The sequence below is a fragment of the Triticum urartu genome, chromosome 3 (genome assembly GCF_003073215.2).
Source record: "Triticum urartu cultivar G1812 chromosome 3, Tu2.1, whole genome shotgun sequence".
NCBI classification, from domain to species: Eukaryota; Viridiplantae; Streptophyta; class Magnoliopsida; order Poales; family Poaceae; genus Triticum; species Triticum urartu.
In genome coordinates, this window is record NC_053024.1 from 676360222 (window position 1) to 676382290 (window position 22069).

Below are 22069 nucleotides of genomic sequence, written 5' to 3' on the forward strand. Positions count from 1 at the left end.
AATTGTTCACAAAATTGAGTGTGGAGTAAAAAAATAAGCATTAACTTGAAAATGCCCACGAATTAAAAATATGTCCGATTTTTTTGGGAAACAAGCACAACACATGGGATTGGCACAGTTGATCTATCACGACGCAAGGCAGGCCCAGACTAGGTGACTACATCACCGATGTTATAGATAAATACATCGGCCCTGCTTCGTGTTTATGCTAGTTAGTGTGCTTTACATGCGCCTGCTATAGAGAAATTAAATTATTGGGAATAAAATTATTTGTTTCACGAGATAATCTTAGGAAATTAAATTATCGGAATACCCTCTTACGATAGACATACCATATTAATATTTGCCAATTATTATGGCAATTCACATTTTACTATTGATATTAAATTTTTTAGTTGCCATGGTATAAATTATTGTGAATTGTTAACCCGATAATAAAAAGAAGAAAAAGGGCCAATCGATTGAAATTCTCATACTTTGGGTGGTATCACATTAAAGAGTAAATAAAAAATAAAACTAAACAAAAAATGACGATTTCTATGGAAAAATTTCCACAATTTTTTTTTCTTTTGTTTGTTTTAATTATTTTCCATTTCCTTTCTTCTTAAAGGGTAGTATCAATGCCACACATTTTTCCTTATTTAATTATAATATTCAATAATAAACATATACTAGTGGAAATTTTGTAGAACAAAAGTTTCATGATAAAAGAATGAATTAGTGGCATTGGTATTATAATTAAATAATAAAGAAAATAAAATTAAAACTAAAAATATAAAATAAGAAAGTATTCCATGGGGTAATGAATTAGTGGCATTGGTATTACTTTTTAGGAAGAAAACAAATATGGAAAAAGTTATAAAAAAATAAAAAAATTGCCCACAATTTACATAGTGGAATTTTGATTAAAAGGGAAGTTTGCTAGGAAGGGGTGAACTAGAGACATTACTATTGCCGTTGAAGAAGAAAATATTCAAATTAAACTAAATCAAATAAGAATAATGAACTTTTTATGAAAGAATGAATTAGTGACATTGGTATTACCCCATAAGAAATAAAAAATGGAACAAAAAGTAAAACAAAATCAAATTAATGAAGTTTTCTAAGAAAGAATGAATTAATGATACTGGTATTAACCTTTAAGAAGAAAGAAATCAAATAAAAACTTAAAAATGAAAATAACTCAGATTTCTAAAAAAGAATGAATTAGTAGTTTTGGCACTACCCTTTAGGAAGAAATAAAATAAAAACTAAAGAAAAAATCAAAACAATGAGGTTTTCTATGGAAGAATGATTAGTTGCATTGGTATTACCCTTTAAGAAAAAAATTGCACACAATTTACACAAAAATTGTGCTTTTAAAAAATATGCAAGAATAAGCATATAATGATGGAATTTTCACGAAACAGAAGTTTTCTAAGAAAAAATGAATTAGTCCCATTCGTATTACTCTTAATATATAAAAAAAATAATAGCTTAAAAATTGCACATATATTACACTGAACTTACACGAACCCCCGATATGCAAGAAAAACCATATAGCTGTGTAACTTTCATACAGAAACATGATTTACACAAAAATTGCATAGAACTTGCATGTGTGCGTCCATGTTTTAAATTCAGTGTTAAACAAAAAATGGCCAACTATTAAACATGCACGTAAAACCTTTTCTGGTTTCAGTCAAATCGCTCTCCACTATTTGAGCGAGATCGAAAGGCCCAGTTGTCTTCTTCTTCCCCTAAACTAAAACTAAAATAAAAACTAAAACAAAATAAAAATGAAGTTAATGGATTATTATTGTCATCAAAGAAGAAAGAAAAACTAAAGAAAAAAAGATAAAGCTTGCACGAAAATTTCACTTTCTTATGATATGCAAAAATAAGAATATAATAGTACAATTCTCACACTTTCTATAATACTTGTGTTTATACTTACACAGACCCACGTCCATACGTAAGGATAAAAGGGATAAAAGACACACAAAAACTCAGCAACAACAAGCACACATGAAAAAAAATAAGAAGAAAATGACCAAACCTTTTTTCAGCCGGTTGTCCAGTAGAAAAAGTGAACAAAAAAATAACAACGTCGGTAATTAATCATCTCTCACTACTTAAAGTTGTCTTTTAGAACATTAGGGGTCGTCAACATTTTTTAAACCACTTTTTAGGAGTAAACATATGGCCACCGTTAGTATACATTATCCCCTTAATGATTTTGACATTAATAATAAAAACCCTCCTTAGAAAAATAATAGATGCACTTTTACCTCTCTAACTTATAGTCGTACCGTAATCGGTAGATCACCATTGTGGGAATAACTAATCCTATCTCAGGTTCCACCTAGTCTTACATGGCATCCACATGATAAATAATCCAAATCAAGTCAAGTCAACGAAAGTTCCAAGCATGATCAATAAGTCAAAAGGAAGAAGCTAAAATAAAAGGCTAAAAGACCAGAGCCCAGTGAGAGGAAAGATGGATGTTTTAGTTCACTATAGAGACCATACACCACTCCTCCTACTCCGCTATGGATTCATGGGCCATGAATCATCACACCTACCACCTGAAGGGTAGATCGGTCCTGAGAGGCTGGGTATCGGGATCCCTCTTCCGAAGCTTCCCTTGTCTCGGCATTTTGTGTACTCTCAACAAGACTTGGGGGCTGGAGCTTTTTTTTGAACATAGTACAGACACAAGCGCTCATATACACGCGCATACACTCATCCCTATGAATGCACATACGCATACCCTACCCCTATGAGCACCTCCAAAAGACTGAGATGGCATATCATTTTGAAATTTACGAAGTCAGTGTATGCACCTCATCGTCGACGGGAACGTTTCCTCCCACTGAATGCGCATCGCCGGAAATCCTGAAATAAATCTAGAAATAAATGCGAGCATCAGGACTTGAACCCTGGTGGGCTAGGGATACCACAGTCCCTCTAACCATCCAATCACAGGTTGGTTCGCAAGACTTGGGGCTGGAGCTGGGTATTGGGATCTGATCAAGGGACCTTGTAAGGCTCAGATTATCTGGACAAGGGAAGCTTCGGAAGCGTGATGCAACGTGAGCCAATCTCTTCTTTCAAGGCCTCTTCTCACACGTGAGTCAATTTCTACTCTTCACGGGATGACTGAACCTTTTTTTTAAAAATGTTAATGCGTTAATTTTGTCATTTAACAATCACCGTTGCTACAATGCCCTCCTACACACCCTGCTAACTTTGTTGTAAGTATAAACGATGAGTTACTCCTACTTTGTTGTTGTTTCCACAATATGTACAATGTGCATGATCTGTCCTTAGACATGAGAATGTCATATGTCCTTTTTCTATATATGCATGAACATAAAAGGTCGCATAACTAAAGAGCTACTCATTCCCTTTTTGTTTATAAGGCATGTATGTTTTTAATGTGAATCCAATAATACACGGACAATCACATTTGGCTTTTGGGTGTATATGCAACTGGTATGAAAACGTAATTTACTAGTTGCAAAAGAAAGGCCAAAAACAATTCTGAAACTTGTTTTTTGAACACAGTACAGAAGCAGACGCTCATACATACGGAAAAAAAAGACCAAAAACAATTCTGGAACTTTTCTAAAACAAACTTAACCTTCTGTTTTACTCGTATATAAAAACTTTACTCATTCAAATCGTGATCCGCGTTAACTAGACTTATAGAGTCACAATGGGTGTCGGGGCATCTACCCTCTTGTCTTGCGGCAAGCAAGCAATGCAGCATCTGTAAAAGGCCGCAGTAGGAAAACGGGAGCAAGAAGAACCGGAGAAGACGGGAAAGCATCAGCTGCAGTGCGGCCACCGCAAAACGCGTCGCCTTTGGCTTTTCTCCGCTCGGCTTCTTTTCGCTACTGGCTTCTCCAGCCTTCCTCTTGCTTTCGGCCCTAGTTGGAGGCTGGAGCCCCCTCTCACACTGTAAAGCCACACAAAAGCGGCGACACGGCAGTACGTACTCTGTTCAGTTCTTGTACCCTTCCTTAGCCCGCAAGCAGAGTATGCATTCCTTCCTTCCCCCTCGCCGACGCAGCCACCGCCAAGCAACCTCGCTACATATGCGCCGCTCCTTCGTCTACCCCCATCGTTCTACCAAACTCGTCGGCCGGTGAGTCCATACCATACACACGCACGCACAGGTCAGATCAGAGCACGTGTACAGTTTGGTAGCTGGAGCCTGGAGGCCGGTGGCGAGAGGATCGACAGCCATGAACGGGGGCATCGGGGGCACGGCGGAGGGGGCGCCGCACCCGAGCACGGACTGGGGCCCGATCATCGTGGCGGTGATCCTCTTCGTGGTGCTGTCGCCGGGGCTGCTGTTCCAGCTGCCGGCCAGGACCAGGGTGGTGGAGCTCGGCAACATGGCCACCAGCGCCATCGCCATCCTCGTCCACGCCGTCATCTTCTTCTGCATCCTCACCCTCGTCGTCGTCGCCATCGGCGTGCACGTGTACGCCGCCTAGCTGTCTCATACAGTACTCCAGGTCAAGATGGGTTTTTTCTTTCTTCAGTGCTGCCTGCCCTGTCCCTGTTTGCCCGTTTGATTTGGCCGGCTGTAAACTGCAGAAACACTGCTAGCTGAAGACGGTACGTGTATAAATGTGTTCTTGGATGAGGAATTAGTTGCTTGTAATTACTTCTCTGTGTCGATAATTGATGAAATGCCTTTGAAATTGATTCCGGCAGAACCGTTTGCACCAACTATTCACTGAATCAGCACTCTTCAAGGGCTCCTCTACTTCAGATTTTGTTTTGTTTTGTTAAAGAGCATACTAATGCTGCAATTTTGGAAAGTGCTACCAGGAAAATGTTTATACACAGGAGTTTAGTAGTAACGTTTTTTATAAAAAAGCGATGTTTCTAAATAACAGTAGCGCTTGTCACTGAAAAGCGCTGCTACTATTCATGTAGCAGTAGCGCTTGTGTTATAAAAACGCTACTATTATAGTTGCCAATGGTTGCATGGCAGTGTAGGTATACCAGTAGCGCTGGTATTTAAAAAATGTTACGGCTATTACACATAGCAATAGCGCTGTCTTCTGACAAGCGCTACTGCTAGCAGTAGCGCTTATCTGTAAAAAGTGCTACGACTATGCTTACCTTATTCACCCCGTACGCGCCCCTTACTCTCCCTCACACACTCACTCGCCGCACACCCGTCGCCGCCGACTCCCCCAAGGTATCTCCCTCCTCCTCTCGCCGCCCTCCCCTCCCTCCTCCTCATCTCGCCGCCCTCCTCTCTCCTCTTCCCACGGCCCTCCTCTCTCCTCCCTCTCCGTCGGCTGCCCCCTCCGATCCTCCTCCCCTCCGATCCTTCTCCTCCCTCTCCGGCGGCCCCCTCCTTCTCCTCCTCCCTCATCCCTCTCCTGCTCTCTCCTCCCTCCTCCTCCTCCCTCCTCCTCCTTCCTCCTCCTCCTGGCCTCCTCCCACCTCCTCCTCCCCCTTTCTGTAAATAGGTTTTAGTTTTTGTTAAATGTAGGTTGTTTTTAGTAAATGTAGGTTTTTAGTATATTTTGTTTTTAGAAAATTTTTGAATAAGTAATTTGAAAAGAATAAGTAAATGTAGGTCTTTTGAATAGAATAGGAAATTTTTAGAAATTTTGAATAAGTAAATTTGAATAGAATAAAATATGAAATTGAAAAAATTAAGTAAATGTAGGTCTTTTGAATAGAACAGGAAATATTTAGAAATTTTGAATAAGTAAATTTGAATAGAATAATTTAATGTAGCTTATGGAGTTTCACCAAGTCCTAAGATAACGATAATAATGTTTTTGTTTATATTTTGTTTTTGCAGAAATCAAGGAGCCCCTACATCATCCCCGCCGTCGTCCCCGTCACCGACCCCCTCCGACCTCGATCGAGGTGATAGCAGCCACCCCATGTTGTTAATTTAATTTAGGTATTTTAGGTGTTTAATATTAGAATAATGCAGTATGAACCCTGGTTATGATCGAATCATGTTCAAAATTGTGACGCCCTAAGACCGGAGCTTCAGATGCCTTTCATGTTTTCCGAGTTTCGCCGTGTGTTTGATTTGTCTGTTCCTTTCTTCATAGCATCATGTGCATTGCATCATGTCATCATGCCATCTTTTTCTCAAACTAACTAAAACTCAACTAAATAAAATGCATAGATCTTTGATCTATTTAAATTGAGGGAACTCACCTGGTGATTTCTCTTTACAACATATATCCCAATATTAGGGAGCTATATCAAATATTCCTTTAATTTGGAATTTATCACAACACACTTGCAAAAATAACCCCATGCCTTTTCTACTTCGAGTTGATCCCGAAACCTTGCCGACAATTCCTTCTCCATTTATTGAGGCTCCTCCGAAAATCCGAACATTTTTGGACACTTCTAAAACCTCGTCCTAGTTCAAACCCATTTGAATTAAATTCAAATGAGTTTGAATTCTTATCGTTCGATCTTGCCACTTCTAATTTTCTCAGACCATGCACGTTTTTTTGAGTCCGGGAAAATTATCCCCATGCGCAAAATCCTTCCCTAACCCTCTCTTTCTTTTCCTCTCTCTAATTTCTTTTCTGTTAAAGAAAATAAGTTATTTAAGAAAGAGGGAGAGATAGCAGCAGTGCCCCTTGGGCCTCACTGTTCAAGCCCAGCAGGCCACGAGGCCCAGCGGAAGCCAGCCCACCTAAAACCCTCAACCCTAGCCGATCGCCCTCGGTCCCTCCTAGCGCCGCCAGAGGGATCGAGAGATCCCTCGACCTCTCCCCTTTGCCCGATCCCCACGACCTCTCCTCTCGTCCTCCCCGCGCCTGGCCCTCTCCTCCCAGCGCCTTCCCGAGCGCCATGGCCGCCGCTCGCTCCCTGCAGTCGCCCCTCGCCCAGCTCTTCCCGCGTGCCGTGCCCGACCCTCCTGGCCCGTCTCCAGTCACGCCGCCGGTTCCTTGGTCGTCGTCGGAGGTCGTCCATGGAGGCCGCTGCCTCGGCTTCTTCTTCGTGCTGCTCCCTCCAGCGCCGCCTCCTCTGCTTCTTTCCCCGCGCACGAGCCCAACGGGAGAGGACCTCCCCGAAGCCGACGCCGTGCTCCTCCAACACCTAGCCTCGACTGGAGTCGCCCCTGTCGGCAACCAACACCACCACCAAGCTGCCCTCTCCTTTCCCCTGCGCAGGAGCTCGCAGCCACCACCATGCGCCGCCATGCCTCCCCTGCAACTGCTCTTCGGCAGCCCGTTCAATCTCCTCTACCTCGCTGGCCTCTAGCGTGACCGAGCGCCCGTGAAGGCGCATGCGTGGTTTTCTTCTGCTGCAAGGCCCAGCCAGCGCCCTGTCGGTCTGTCTCCGCTCAAGCTGCCGACCATCTCCTGCCGCTGACCACCACCATCGCCTCCTTGTTGCTGGCATCCCGAGACCTCTTGTGTTGTTTTGTGTTGTACCGTCAAGGCCGGCAAGATCGACTACAACGGCGCCAAGTTCCACAACCGACGACCGTTTTGGGATTTCACCAGGTATCGCACCGGACCCGTCGAGTACAACCACACCATGTTGATACGGGAACCACTACCGTTGACCTCCGAAGAATATGGTTTTACCGAGTACCCCTTCGTTTTGTCAAGATTGTCAAGTCCCTTGACGACAAGTGCACGACTACGCGGATTGTACCAAGTACCTCTTTGTTTCAGTGAGACCGGCAAGTCCGAAGACCCCAAATACCATGATAATCCTGAAGGGATTCAAATCCGTCAAGTTCCTCTACCGATGACTCGAACGGCTACGAAACGTGTACCACTACTGTCGACCCGCGAAGACCCCATGGACGTCAAGTTCCGTGTCATGACCCTGAAAATCTACAGACATGAACGACTACTTCCTCTTCGACTCGAGAACCACTACTTCCGCTACCATTGAACCCAATCCGCTTCGAAGATGAATGCTTTGAAGGTATAACCGCCGAAACGACGCCCGTGGACCGCATGCATGTGATGTGTTGTATGAGTTGCACCCTATGTTTGCACTGTGTTTGAGTTGTCACTTGCTCGGTCCTCCTCGTTTGCCGCTAACCCGTGGGAACCCGGTTACTGGGAGCACCCCACCATCCTTGCAGGACACACTCACACCTACTTCCTTTTGCACCGGTATCTCCATGAGTTTCCGGAACCGATATGTTGTGTGGCATCATTTTCGGATTCGTTGTCGTGGCACCCCTTTAGTTCCCGCCACGATGACAAATGTCTCATATCTTATCATGTCAACCTTTTCATAAATATTGCATAAAACTTGCACATGTCATTCACATCATGATAAAAACATTTAAAATGGTTAAAATTGTTGTTGCACCAAATTGCTAAATGCATATGGGGATTTATCGGAATTGTTGTTTATTATTTCCGACCTCATTTAAACTTGCCTAAATGTTTAGTTTACTTATGCTCCACCTCTTGCCATGTTAATCAACATTTAATATTGTTGGGTACATAAACGAGATCGAACTAAACAACTTGAATGTGGTGTTCCGTTAATATGCAACTCGTTGCATAGTGAGCTCCACTTAATTTGTAGTATTGTTTGTGCACTTTGCCATGTCATACATATTTTAACCGGACATGCATCATACTTGTTTGCGCATCGTGCCATGCTTATGTGATGGTTATTTACTATGTTGCCTGCTTCTTTCCGGGTTGCTTCTCTCGTTAGCTTCGGTTTCGTTCCGGAGTTGTGAGGACCCTTCGACTACGCCCGTTTGTCTTCTTCATGGACTCGTTCTTCTTCCTTGCAGGATCTCAGGCAAGATGACCATACCCTCGAAATCACTTCTATCTTTGCTTGATAGTTGTTCGCTCTATTGCTATGCCGCGCTACCTACCACTTGCTATCTCATGCCTCCCATATTGCCATGTCAAGCCTCTAACCCACCTTTCCTAGCAAACCATTGTTTGGCTATGTTACCGCTTCTGCTCAGCCCCTCTTATAGCGTTGCTAGTTGCAGGTGAAGTTGAAGTTTGTTCCTTGTTGGAACATGGATATGTTTGGGATATCACAATATATCTTATTTACTTTAATGCATCTATATACTTGGTAAAGGGTGGAAGGCTCGGCCTTATGCCTGGTGTTTTGTTCCACTCTTGCCGCCCTAGTTTCCGTCATACCGGTGTTATGTTCCTTGATTTTGCGTTCCTTACGCGGTTGGGTGTTATGGGAACCCCTTGACAGTTTGCTTTGAATAAAACTCCTCTAGCAAGGCCCAACTTTGGTTTTAACGTTTGCCACCTAAGCCTTTTTCCCTCGGGTTTCCGGAACCCGAGGGTCATCTTTATTTTACCCCCCGGGCCAGTGCTCCTCTGAGTGTTGGTCCAAACTAGAGCCCCTTGCATCGCCACCTCAGGGAAACTTGAGGGTTGGTTTTAGTTGTACAGACTGCTCATCCGGTGTGCCCTGAGAACGAGATATGTGCAGCTCCTATCAGAATTTGTCGGCACATTCGGGTGGCTTTGCTGGTCTTGTTTTACCATTGTCGAAATGTCTTGTAACCGGGATTCCGAGTCTAATCGGGTCTTCCTGGGAGAAGGAATATCCTTCGTTGACCGTGAGAGCTTGTGATGGGCTAAGTTGGGACACCCCTGCAGGGTTTTGAACTTTCGAAAGCCGTGCCTGTGGTTATGGTCAGATGGGAATTTTTTTAATATCCGGTTGTAGAGAACTTGACACTTTACTTAATTAAAATGCATCAACCGCGTGTGTAGCCGTGATGATCTCTTTCCGGCGGAGTCTGGGAAGTGAACACGGTCTTGTGTTATGCTTGAACGTAAGTAGTTTCAGGATCACTTCTTGATCACTTCCAGTTCACGACCGCCGCGTTGCTTCTCTTCTCGCTCTTATTTGCGTATGTTAGCCACCATATATGCTTAGTGCTTGCTGCAGCTCCACCTCATTACCCTATCCTACCCATAAGCTTAAATAGTCTTGATCTCGCGGGTGTGAGATTGCTGAGTCCTCGTGACTCACAGATACTTCCAAACAGTTGCAGGTGCCGATGATACCAGTGCAGGTGACGCAATTGAGCTCAAGTGGGAGCTCGATGAAGATCATGTTTGTTGTGTTGTTTCGCTTCTTGTTGATCAGTAGTGGAGCCCGGTTGGGACGATCGGGGATCTAGCTTTTGGGGTTGTCTTCTTTTACTTTGGTTTCGTAGTCAGACCTTGATTGTATTCTGGATGATGTATGTTAAACTTGTACTTGTGTGAAGTGGCGATTGTAAGCCAACTCTTTATCCCTTTCTTATTCAGTACATGGGATTGTGTGAAGATTACCCCTCTTGCGACAAACCTAGCATGCGGCTATGCCTCTAAGTCGGGCCCCGACACGTGGGAGATATAGCCGCATTGTGGGTGTTTCGAAAATGTAGGTTTTTAATTAGGTGTAGTTATAGAATTTAGGTGTTTTTGATGTCACATTTGTTCTTATTTTTTTTAGTTAAAGAAATTATTCCCGCATCGACGTCGACGATGCCTATCCCGCATCCTCGTCGTCGACTCGGCGGAGGAGGCCTGGGCTTGGTGAGGAGCCATGTCCGGGACTGGGCTCCGCCGGGCTGGTACTGGGAGGTGCTACCTTCCGGGGGCGCAGCTTGGTGAGGAGCCAGCCCGTCATTGACCCAAACCTTCTTTGGTGGCGGTCGCGTGGGCCAGTGAAGGTGCGGAGGCTTGAGGCCCCGCGGAGGTGGTACGTCACCATGTCAGCAAGGAGGACGAGCATGTCCGTCGCTACATGGTTGCGTTGGAGGGCAGGTTCTCCAATACCTGGGAGGTTCTTCAGGGATCTCACTGGAGTTGTGATCCTGTGATGGTTCCTTCTCTTTGGGTGTCCACCGCCCGCGCTGATACCCGTCGTTCGCTACGGTTTTAGCTGTATTAATGATGTTTTATGTATGATACTATTCGAGATCTATTAGTGATAATATTCGACGATGTACGGATGAAAGAGATGATTTAGTTTTGCTTAGTGAATGAATGCTAATTTGAATACTAATTTATTTTACGATTTGGTTTTGCTTATTGAATGCTCAAATTGGAAAACTACTCCATCAAGTTTGAATGCTCATATGATGTAGATATAAACATGTATATGTTGTGTTGCTCAAATAGGATATGTGCTTGCCCAAGTGGTTGGCCATGTTTGTAGGTTACACCTCCTATAGTGGCCTATGTTTTGCCAGAGTGTTGATTAATTTCCGTTCCGACAAATTTCAGGCGATCGATATGTCCTTTTTAGCAAAGGTCATGCCGGATTTTTTCGTGAATTCTGGCATGACTTGTGCTAGAATATGTAGGAAATATCGAGTGGCCTGGATTTTCTAGAAAAATAATTAAACGACATTTTGGGTTGACTTTAAGTCTGTCGAGGCTCCATCACCGAAGGTCGAAAAATCAGTAAGGGAGTGTATCCACCATATATGAGAGAGGACGAAGAAGCCCGACTGTTGTTCGTGGGGTCGTTCTCCTCTTCTTCGGGTGCTAGACCTTTTTATGCAGAGAGGACGAAGAAGCCCGACTGTTGTCGTGGGGGTCGTTCTCCTTCTTCTTCGGGTGCTAGACCTTTGTTATGCACTAGGGGGAGGAGGAGTAACGACCATCACCGACGGACACAAATGTCAGAGAGGAATCAGTGAGTGAGAGTCTCCACCACATGTGAGTGGATGAATAATCCCGACAGTGGGCGAGCTGAGAGTTTTCAAGAAAAAGACTCGACAGACCGATAGTCAACTCGTGATGAATAATAATGATCTAATTTAATTTGTGTAGTACATATATTGAATTGTACAGTTTAATCTTTGAAATTATGAATGTAGGAAATGTCGTCATTGGACGACAAAAGTCTCCGGAGGTAGTGCAGTTGGTGCAATGACGACGAGATCTGTCGCAAGCCTCACCTAGCCCAAGTCCGCTCAGCCATAGCTCAGAGACCATGTTGGGGAACGTAGCAGAATTTTAAAATTTTCTACGCATCACCAAGATCAATCTATGGAGTCATCTAGCAACGAGGAGAGAGGAGTGCATCTACATACCCTTGTAGATCGCGAGCGGAAGCGTTCAAGAGAACGGGGTTGATGGAGTCGTACTCGTCGTGATCCAAATCACCGATGACCGAGCGCCGAACGGACGGCACCTCCGCGTTCAACACACGTACGGTTGGGGAAGACGTCTCCTCCTTCTTGATCCAGCAAGGGGGAAGGAGAGGTTGATGGAGATCCAGCAGCACGACGGCGTGGTGGTGGAAGCAGCGGGGATCTCGGCAGGGCTTCGCCAAGCTCAGCGAGAGGGAGAGGTGTTACGAGGGGAGAGGGAGGCGCCAGGGGCTAGGGTGCGGCTCCCATGCGCCTCCCCACTATATATAGGGGTGGAGGGGGCTGGTTTCTTGCCCTCCAAGTCCATTGGGGCGTTGGCAAAGGTGGGGGAAAGAAATCCCATCATTTCCCTTCCCCACCGATTGTTATCCCCCCTTTTTAGGGATCTTGATCTTATCCCTTCGGGATATGATCTTATTCCTTCTAAGGGGGGATCTTGGTGCGCCTTGACCAGGGGTGTGGGGCCTTGCCCCCACTACCCACGTTCATGTGGGTCCCCCCATGCAGGTGGGCCCCACTTCGGAACCTTCTAGAACCTTCCCGGTACAATACCGAAAAATCCCGAACATTTTTCGGTGGCCAAAATAGGACTTCCCATATATAAATCTTTACCTACGGACCATTCCGGAACTCCTCGTGACGTCCGGGATCTCATCCGGGACTCCGAACAACTTTCGGGTTACCGCATACTAATATCTCTACAACCCTAGCGTCACCGAATCTTAAGTGTGTAGACCCTACGGGTTCGGGAGACATGCTGACATGACCGAGACGACTCTCCGGTCAATAACCAACAGCGGGATCTGGATACCCATGTTGGCTCCCACATGTTCCACGATGATCTCATCGGATGAACCACGATGTCGAGGATTCAATCAATCCCGTATTCAATTCCCTTTGTCCAGCGGTATTGTACTTGCCCGAGATTCGATCGTCGGTATCCGATACCTTGTTCAATCTCGTTACCGGAAAGTCTCTTTACTCGTTCCGTAACACATCATCCCGTGATCAACTCCTTGGTCACATTGTGCACATTATGATGATGTCCTACCGAGTGGGCCCAGAGATACCTCTCCGTCACACGGAGTGACAAATCCCAGTCTCGATTCGTGCCAACCCAACAGACACTTTCGGAGATACCCGTAGTGCACCTTTATAGCCACCCAGTTACGTTGTGACGTTTGGCACACCCAAAGCATTCCTACGGTATCCGGGAGTTACACAATCTCATGGTCTAAGGAAATGATACTTGATATTTAGAAAAGCTTTAGCATACGAACTACACGATCTTTGTGCTAGGCTTAGGATTGGGTCTTGTCCATCACATCATTCTCCTAATGATGTGATCCCGTTATCAACGACATCCAATGTCCATGGTCAGGAAACCGTAACCATCTATTGATCAACGAGCTAGTTAACTAGAGGCTTACTAGGGACATGGTGTTGTATATGTATCCACACATGTATCTGAGTTTCCTATCAATACAATTCTAGCATGGATAATAAACGATTATCATGAACAAGGAAATATAATAATAACCAATTTATTATTGCCTCTAGGGCATATTTCCAACACTTCGATGTTGAAACGGTACGCAACAACGAAAAGTGTTTTTTCGTAATTAAGCATGACTTCAACTATTTCAACGTGTAATTTTTATCTTTTACAATTCGAGTAGCTTATCCCATGCCATGCAAGACGCTATGTCTTGGAGAGGATGGATTTTGAAGACCATGAAAATTTCGAAACAAAGAAAATTCACCTAAGGACCCATCATGATGTGGATTTTGAAGTAAATCTGTATAATTCTGAGAGCGTAACCCATTTTGGTTACAAAAATTGGGAAGCACTTTGCAAGATGTATGGTTTTTATGAGGGTATGCTTGTCACCATGGATCTTGGTGATCCTGACATCGACCAAGACAATATGGACATTTGGGTCCTTGATGATGCACTTTCAATTCTACTGCTATGTGAGTTTCTCAAACATAGTTATTAACTAATTTATATTGTTCATTTCAAAATAGTTGACAGCTTATTTTCATTGACAGCTTATTTTTCATTCTTCAAACAATGTGTGGAAGATGGTAGACAGAACCTACTACACCGATGGCTCTGAGTTAACTTATCAGGAGAAAAATCATCTGATCACATTTGTACTGATCTTGAGAATTACAATAACTATTATCAAACTCCTCCACATTATGGTGAATACGTGCCACTAGTGCACGTGTTGAACCACTGTAACATCCATGGAGATGCCATGGTAAGATTTTTTACTATTACGACATATGTGCATCTTTTGCATAAATTCTTTTAAAACTTAAGTACATTGCTAACTACGAAGTTATTACTATGTTTTTCAACAAAAAATCCCGTCGGATTGTGTGCCTCATCTGATGTATCAGAATGGTCGCCTTGATGTTTTGAACATACAGCCAGGTCATCCTACGAATCACACATGTCCATATCGTATTTCTAAAACCAGTGAAGACATGATAATTAAAGAATGGAAAAAATGTATGGACGGTCGTAAGGAGTTACTTGGAAGCAACATTGTGTGAAAGGCAAGAATTGGAGACAGAATCATCTCCATTCTCCATAATGGAGAGTCAGGGCTTATCTTGTTTTATGCTATTTTAGCTAAGATAAGGTAGTAGGTCCTAGTTAATAATACTCATAATCCAGTGCTAAGAACAACTAAGTAGGATTGATTAGATGACTATGATGATGATGTGGTATCGAGTAGAAGTTGTATGATCAATGATGATGAGTATGACTTGTTATTATGATACCAATGATGAGTTATTTATTATTATGATCGATGATGCATGATGCTAAGTTGTTATATGAGCATGATGAGTTTTTATATATATCAGTAGGTGAAATGAACAGGAATTAGATTCAAGTGGAGCCAATCATGTGGTGCGCTTCGAAAGTACTACTAATCCAAACTAGATCAAGTTTGGATTAGAGTAGTACTTTCGACATGCACCACATGTTGCCTCCACTTGAATCTACTCCACGTTCATTTCACCCACTGTTATATATAATAGGTAATAATGGTATAAAATCATATGATGAAAGTACTGTATATAAAACCACACAACGAAAATAAGTTGTATTTTAAAAATACAGGAAAAGTTAGCAAGAGAGCTTTTAGCAAAGTAGCAGTAGCGCTGTCCAAAGGGAAGCGCTACTGCTACCTAGGTATAGCAGTAGCGCTCCCTTTCTAGAGCTACTGTTACTAGTTAGCTATAGCGCTTAGTGGTAGCGCTGGTACAAGCGCTACTACTAGGGTTTTCCCTAGTAGTGTACCGAGGAAATTAAGAAACATATTTGTCCTCCAAAACAAAATTAGAGTAAAATTTCCATCTTAAAACCATATATTTTGTGACATAATGACAGGTTGAATTACGTTCTACCTTTTTCTTTTTTTTGGCGGGTGAAAGCTACGTTGTACTTTCTGCACTATGAATCGGATTTTGCACACATTTTTAGTAAATTCCATTTTGGACGATATTTTAGTATTCCATGTGGTCTCACATGACTGCCCAACTCGTTAAGGGTACATTGCTGGACAACTAGAACATGCCATTTCACAAATATGCCTTTCGGCATAAAAAGGCATATTTTATGTATTTGAAATTCTGGTGACAACATTTTTAAAACAGATCACCTTGATACATTAGAAAATAAATTATTTGGAATTACTTCTTTAAAAACAATACGGCAAACAATTTATATAGTACTTAGATGATATCCGGTACATTGTTTGAGGTTAGGCTTTTCCAATAACATGATGCATGATGAGGTGGCATGCTTGCATGTTAAGAGCAAATGATTAGTGGCTAGGTATTTGGATATGTCTCCGTCGTAATCTACTTCCAAACACTTTTGCCCTTGTTTGGACTCTAACTTGCATAATTTGAATGGAACTAACCCAGACTGACGCTGTTTTAAGCAGAATTGCCATGGTGTTATTTATGTGCAGAAACAAAAGTTCTCGGAATGACCTGAAACTCCACGGAGATTATTGATACGTCTCCGTCGTATCTACTTTTCCAAACACTTGCCCTGTTTTGGACTCTAACTTGTATGATTTGGAATGAACTAACCCGGACTGATGCTGTTTTCAGCAGAATTGCCACGATGTTGTTTTATGTGCAGAAAACAAAGTTCTCGGAATGACCTGAAACTCCACGGAATATCTTACAATATATAATAAAAAATCCTCGCCAAAGATGAAGACCAGGGGGCCCACACCCTCTCACGAGGGTGGGGGCGCCCCCCCCTAGGGCACGCCCCCTACCTCGTGGGCCCCCTGGAGACCCCCCGACTCCAACTCCAACTCTATATAACTGCTTTCGGGGAGAAAAAAATAAGAGAGAAGAAATCATCGCGTTTTACATACGGAGCCGCCGCCAAGCCTAAAACCTCTCGGGAGGGCTGATCTGGAGTCCGTTCGGGGCTCCGGAGAGGGGGATTCGTCGCCGTCATCATCACCAACCATCCTCCATCACCAATTTCATGATGCTCACCGTCGTGCGTGAGTAATTCCATCTAGGCTTGCTGGACGGTGATGGGTTGGATGAGATTCACCATGTAATCGAGTTAGTTTTGTTAGGGTTTGATCCCTAGTATCCACTATGTTCTGAGATTGATGTTGCTATGACTTTGCTATGCTTAATGCTTGTCACTAGGGCCCGAGTGCCATGATTTTCAGATCTGAACCTATTATGTTTTCATCAATATATGAGTGTTCTTCGATCCTATCTTGCAAGTCTATAGTCACCTATTATGTGTTATGATCCGTTAACCCCGAAGTGACAATAATCGGGATACTTACCGGTGATGACCGTAGTTTGAGGAGTTCATGTATTCACTATGTGCTAATGCTTTGTTCCGGTTCTCTATTAAAGGAGGCCTTAATATCCCTTAGTTTCCATTAGGACCCCGCTGCCACGGGAGGGTAGGACAAAAGATGTCATGCAAGTTCTTTTCCATAAGCACGTATGACTATATTCGGAATACATGCATGCCTACACTGTTACATTGAACCACATCCAGAATTAGAGCGACTTAGTGATTTACTTTCCCGTTGCTATTGTTACAATCACTACAAAACACCAAAAACATTACTTTGCTTTCATTACTCTTTTGTTACCGTTACCATCACTATCATATTACTTTGCTACTAAACACTTTGCTGCAGATACTAAGTTTCCAGGTGTGGTTGAATTGACAACTCAGTTGCTAATACTTGAGAATATTCTTTGGCTCCCCTTGTGTCGAATCAATAAATTTGGGTTGAATACTCCACCCTCGAAAGCCGTTGTGATCCCCTATACTTGTGGGTTATCAAGACTAATTTCTGGCACCGTTGCCGGGGAGCATAGCTCTATTCTTTAAGTGACTTGGGATTTATATCTGCTGGACACTATGAAGAACTTGAGAGATCCAAAAACCAAGATCTATCCCTCAACTACGAGGGGAGGTAAGGAACTGCCATCTAGCTCTGCACTTGATTCACCTTCTGTTATGAGTAAGCTTGCGACACCTACACCTGCTTCTTCTATTCGTTCTGATATGTCGCTTGTTATTGATGATGCTACTTCTGCTATGCATGATACTTATGATGAAACTACCTCTATGCCTGATACTACTATGCCACTTAGTGATTTTCTAGAGGAACGACTTGCTAGGGCTAGAGAGATTGAAAATATTGAATCTGATTATCAAGATGAAAGTGATGATGAAGAATCACTTGTTATTCTTGAGGGTTATTTATTTGATCAAGATGCTTCTTTAGCCATTTTATCTTGCAAAGATAGATATGAACTCAAAAGGTTATTAGCTAAATGGAATAAGAAATCTCCAAATGCTAGGATGAGACCTGACCCTGCTTTTGCTACTTCACCTGTATGTGTTGCTGATAAGGATTATGAATTCTCTGTTGATCCTGATATAATTACTTTGGTTGAATCTGATCCTTTTCATGGCTATGAATCTGAAACTGGTGTAGCACATCTTACTAAATTAAATGATACTAGTCATCAACCCGTGCACCTGCACGGGCTAGCAGTTTAATCTAAAAAATCTTCAAAATTAATTAGAGAAAATATAAGAACAATTTTTGACATTTTTTTAATTATTTTTACCTAAAGGCATTATTAGAACATAGAGAGAATAATGTTTGATTCCTTTAATTAGTTTCTAATAGTATGTATGAAATGCAGTTAATCAGATTATGTATCAGGAATGTTATACTCTTTGTGTCATAGTAGTTAAATCTATACTCCTTGGTCAAAAACAATACAATTCAACATAAACATAGATATAAGTTATCACTGAAAATTTAGGTAAATGAGAGAACACCTAGATATGGAAGTGTAAAAGCAGATGAACACCTAGCATGAGTAAGAGAGAAACAATGCCATATTCTCTATCAAGCTTTAATAATATACATAAAGAGTTGTTAGACATTAATACATGTTTGGTTTTCCTATATGTCCGTTATGTAAATAATGATAGAGCTGAGGGAATTATAACAAAATGCATAGATAAAATAATGGTTTTGTTGCAATATACTTGCTTGTTTGTGGAACATGTTGTTTTGCACATTGATACAGTATCCAACATACACCTTCAAGTTTCAGTTTTATAAGTATGCGGTAGTATGTAACAAAACTTAAGTTGTTTTACTAAAAATCTAATGATACTTTGTATTGATGTCATTATATTTTAATACATAAGTATTCAAATGTAATGAACTTTGATTGCACACTTCCTAGGAAGATGTGTCTGCATGAACAAAAGTAGTATAATTCATGAAAAATAAGGGATGACTTGTACTTCAGTTAATGAGAAAGAAATAGAAATTGAGCAGTATGTCAATACAGTATAAAAATAATGCTGGTAACAAAAGTGAGAATGTTGTATTACGTACTTTAGTGTAACACATCAATAGTGGTTCCTGCAAATTGCATTTTTTTCTGGAAATCTTTGCCTCGGAAGGTATGCAACACTGTGGATCTAAATCAGATATTGTTAATCAAGTGAATTTGCTTGCCTTTAATAATTCATGCAGGTCAAGCATCATTCTTAAGAAGACTAAGGCATGACCATTCCATTAACATCATGAAATTCATAATATGGTTAACGAAAGCAATATAATACTATTTCCCACACTCTAGCATCAATGGAGCTCCTTACAGTGTCATATATTATCTAGATGATGTCAACTAAGAGCCTATATTATATGTACATATGGTCTAGATATGAGTTTTAGAACTTGCGCAAAACAAATAATATAACTTTACCGATTATGAACATAACATGGACAGATTATGACAGCAACTTGCAGTATAGGCTAAAGAAAACTCAATATGCTTTAAAATATTATGCCGAGCAAGAAAAAGCGTGTCTAGGGACATCACGCCATAAACACCAAATATGCCACCATGTAAGTTGCAGCACTTAAACTATCAACTTTTATCGCACTATCAACGAACCATAAAATGAATTCTTAATGCGTAAATGAGCCTAAGAAGTTCAAATTATATTGGCATGCAAAAAGAAACATGATGTCTTTGAAGAAGCCTTATGGAAAATAATGGTGTAATAAGCAGATTTTCTATCATTGATCCTTTTGGCTAGAAGAAAACAAACACACAAATGTAGCCATAATAGATTTCTTTTTTTCTACAAACATCAAATAATAGATTCCTTCATGTGCATGTCTTGCCGAGAACTCCCATACATGAACCTGTGAATTGTACGTATCCTCAGGCCCCGAACTAATTTCTATCAGCAGGTTCATGTGAAGTTCTCGCTAGAGAATCGAATAAATAAATAGCAAGCCTAAACTTCACGTACCTAATTCCACGGCAAGATGCGTGTGTGCTCGTCTCGTGAATGAATCGATCAAGCTGCTTATCAGGCTAGCTTTGCACAGCAACGCACGCATACACAAATCAACTTAGCGATTTAAAACCCAATATCTTTGGGAACTCCACTGAAGTACAAAATCACAAAGTAAGGTATGACTTCCAATCTGGCTGATAGCACTACCTTGATCAAGTCATGGCCATGGTCATGCCATACAACATGGATGAGAGGGATTGGGGCGCTGGCCTAATGGCAATATCATGACCTTCAAGAGCTTTGGCGCTGGCCGGGATTCATCGGGCTTATATTGGATCGCGTGAAGATGAGGAGGAGGACCTGATATTGAAGAGTACCGTTAGGGATTTGTGGATTATGTGTGTGTGCCTCGTGGGGTAAGATCGAGAGAGGAAGAAGTCCTCGAGGGATGTTTTTTTACAGGGAGATGTTTTCATCATCATGTGGGACACTGGGCCAGGACTCCTAAGAAATCTCATTGGACGGTTATAGATAATCAATACCAAGATCGGATGGACATGCTTAGTTATGAGGATTAACGTGAAGGCTTTATTGGTGCTTCCGTGGGGTAAGATCGAGAGAGAAAGATGTCCTCGAGGGATGTTTATTTTATACAGGGACATGTTTTCATCATCACGTGAGACACTGGGCCAGGACTCCTAAGATATCTCATCGGACGGTTATAGATAATCAATACCAAGATCGGATGGCTAATGTTCTTAGTTATGAGGATTAACGTGAAGGCTTTATTGGTGCTTCCGATTAGTAAATATAAGATATAAGATAGCCACCCTGTTCACTAATGATGAGAGATCTCACTACTTTTATATCCTTAAAATATTTCCATTCTCATTAAAGGGTGATGCTAAGATATGGTTTAATTCTCTTGATCCTGGTTGTGTGCGTAGTCCCCAGGATATGATTTATTACTTCTCTGCTAAATATTTCCCTGCTCATAAGAAACAAGCTGCTTTAAAGGAAATATACAACTTTGTGCAAATTAAAGAAGAGAGTCTCCCACAAGCTTGGGGGAGGCTTCTCAAGTTACTTAATGCTTTGCTTGATCATCCTCTTAAGAAAAATGAAATACTTGATATCTTTTACAATGGACTAACCGATGCTTCCAGAGATTACCTGGATAGTTGTGATGGTTCTCTTTTCAGGGAAAGAACACCGGATGAAGCTAAAAGCTTATTGAATAATATGTTGACAAATGAAAATAATTGTGCACCTCCTGAGGCAGCTCCTGCTCCAATTAATGATCCTATTCCTAAAGCAACTCCGAAGAAGAGAGGTGTTCTATTTCTCAGTCCTGAAGATATGCAAGAGGCAAAGAAATATATGAAAGAAAAAGGTATTAAAGCTGAAGATGTTAAGAATTTACCTCCTATTGAAGAAATACATGGTCTCAATTTACTGCCTGATGAAGAAATATATGATCTTAATCCTTTATTTATTGAAGAACCTCCAGACCTCGATAACCTGACACAGGTAGTAAAGGTAAATTCTCTCTATAGATATGATAAAGCTAAAATCCCTCCTACTAAAATTGCTAGTCAATGCTTGGATGAGTTTGATAATTTTATGTTTAAGCAAGAAGACTTCAATGCTTATTTTGGTAGACAATTAAAACAAGATGATGATATGATTAAATACTTGGGTGATTATATGGCTAATATTAGAGGTGAACTTAAACTTGTTAGCAAACATGCTTCTATGGTTACCACTCAAGTAGAACAAGTACTTAAAGCTCAAAAAGAATTTCTCAATGAGATGAATAGTAAGAAAAATGATTATGTTGTTAAAGTGGCTACTAGAACTGGTAGAATGACTCAGGAACCTTTGTATCCTGAAGGCCACCCTAAGAGACTTGAGCAAGATTCTCAAACAAATAAAATTGATGCACCTAGTTCTTCTAAAAGGAAGAAAAAGAAAAATGATAGAACTATGCAAACTTGTAGTGAACTTATTGTTGAACCACCTGATAATCCAAATGATATTTCTATTTCTGATGCTAAAACTCAATCTGGTAATGAACATGAACCTAA

At 41.7% G+C, this 22069-nt stretch overlaps 1 protein-coding gene across 1 annotated transcript; it reads left to right on the forward strand.

The window, feature by feature from the left end:
* The first annotated feature begins 3986 nt into the window (after nt 1–3986).
* Nucleotides 3987–4740, forward strand: LOC125549087. The gene has a single exon (XM_048712577.1). It carries the CDS (start codon nt 4233–4235, stop codon nt 4485–4487), a length of 255 nt encoding a protein of 84 aa, XP_048568534.1. The 5' UTR covers nt 3987–4232; the 3' UTR covers nt 4488–4740.
* Nucleotides 4741–22069: the final 17329 nt, after the last annotated feature.

Excerpts from the sequence above, each read along its gene's own strand:
- LOC125549087 (XM_048712577.1), top strand. The coding sequence starts at position 4,233 with ATGAACGGGGGCATCGGGGGCACGGCGGAGGGGGCGCCGCACCCGAGC.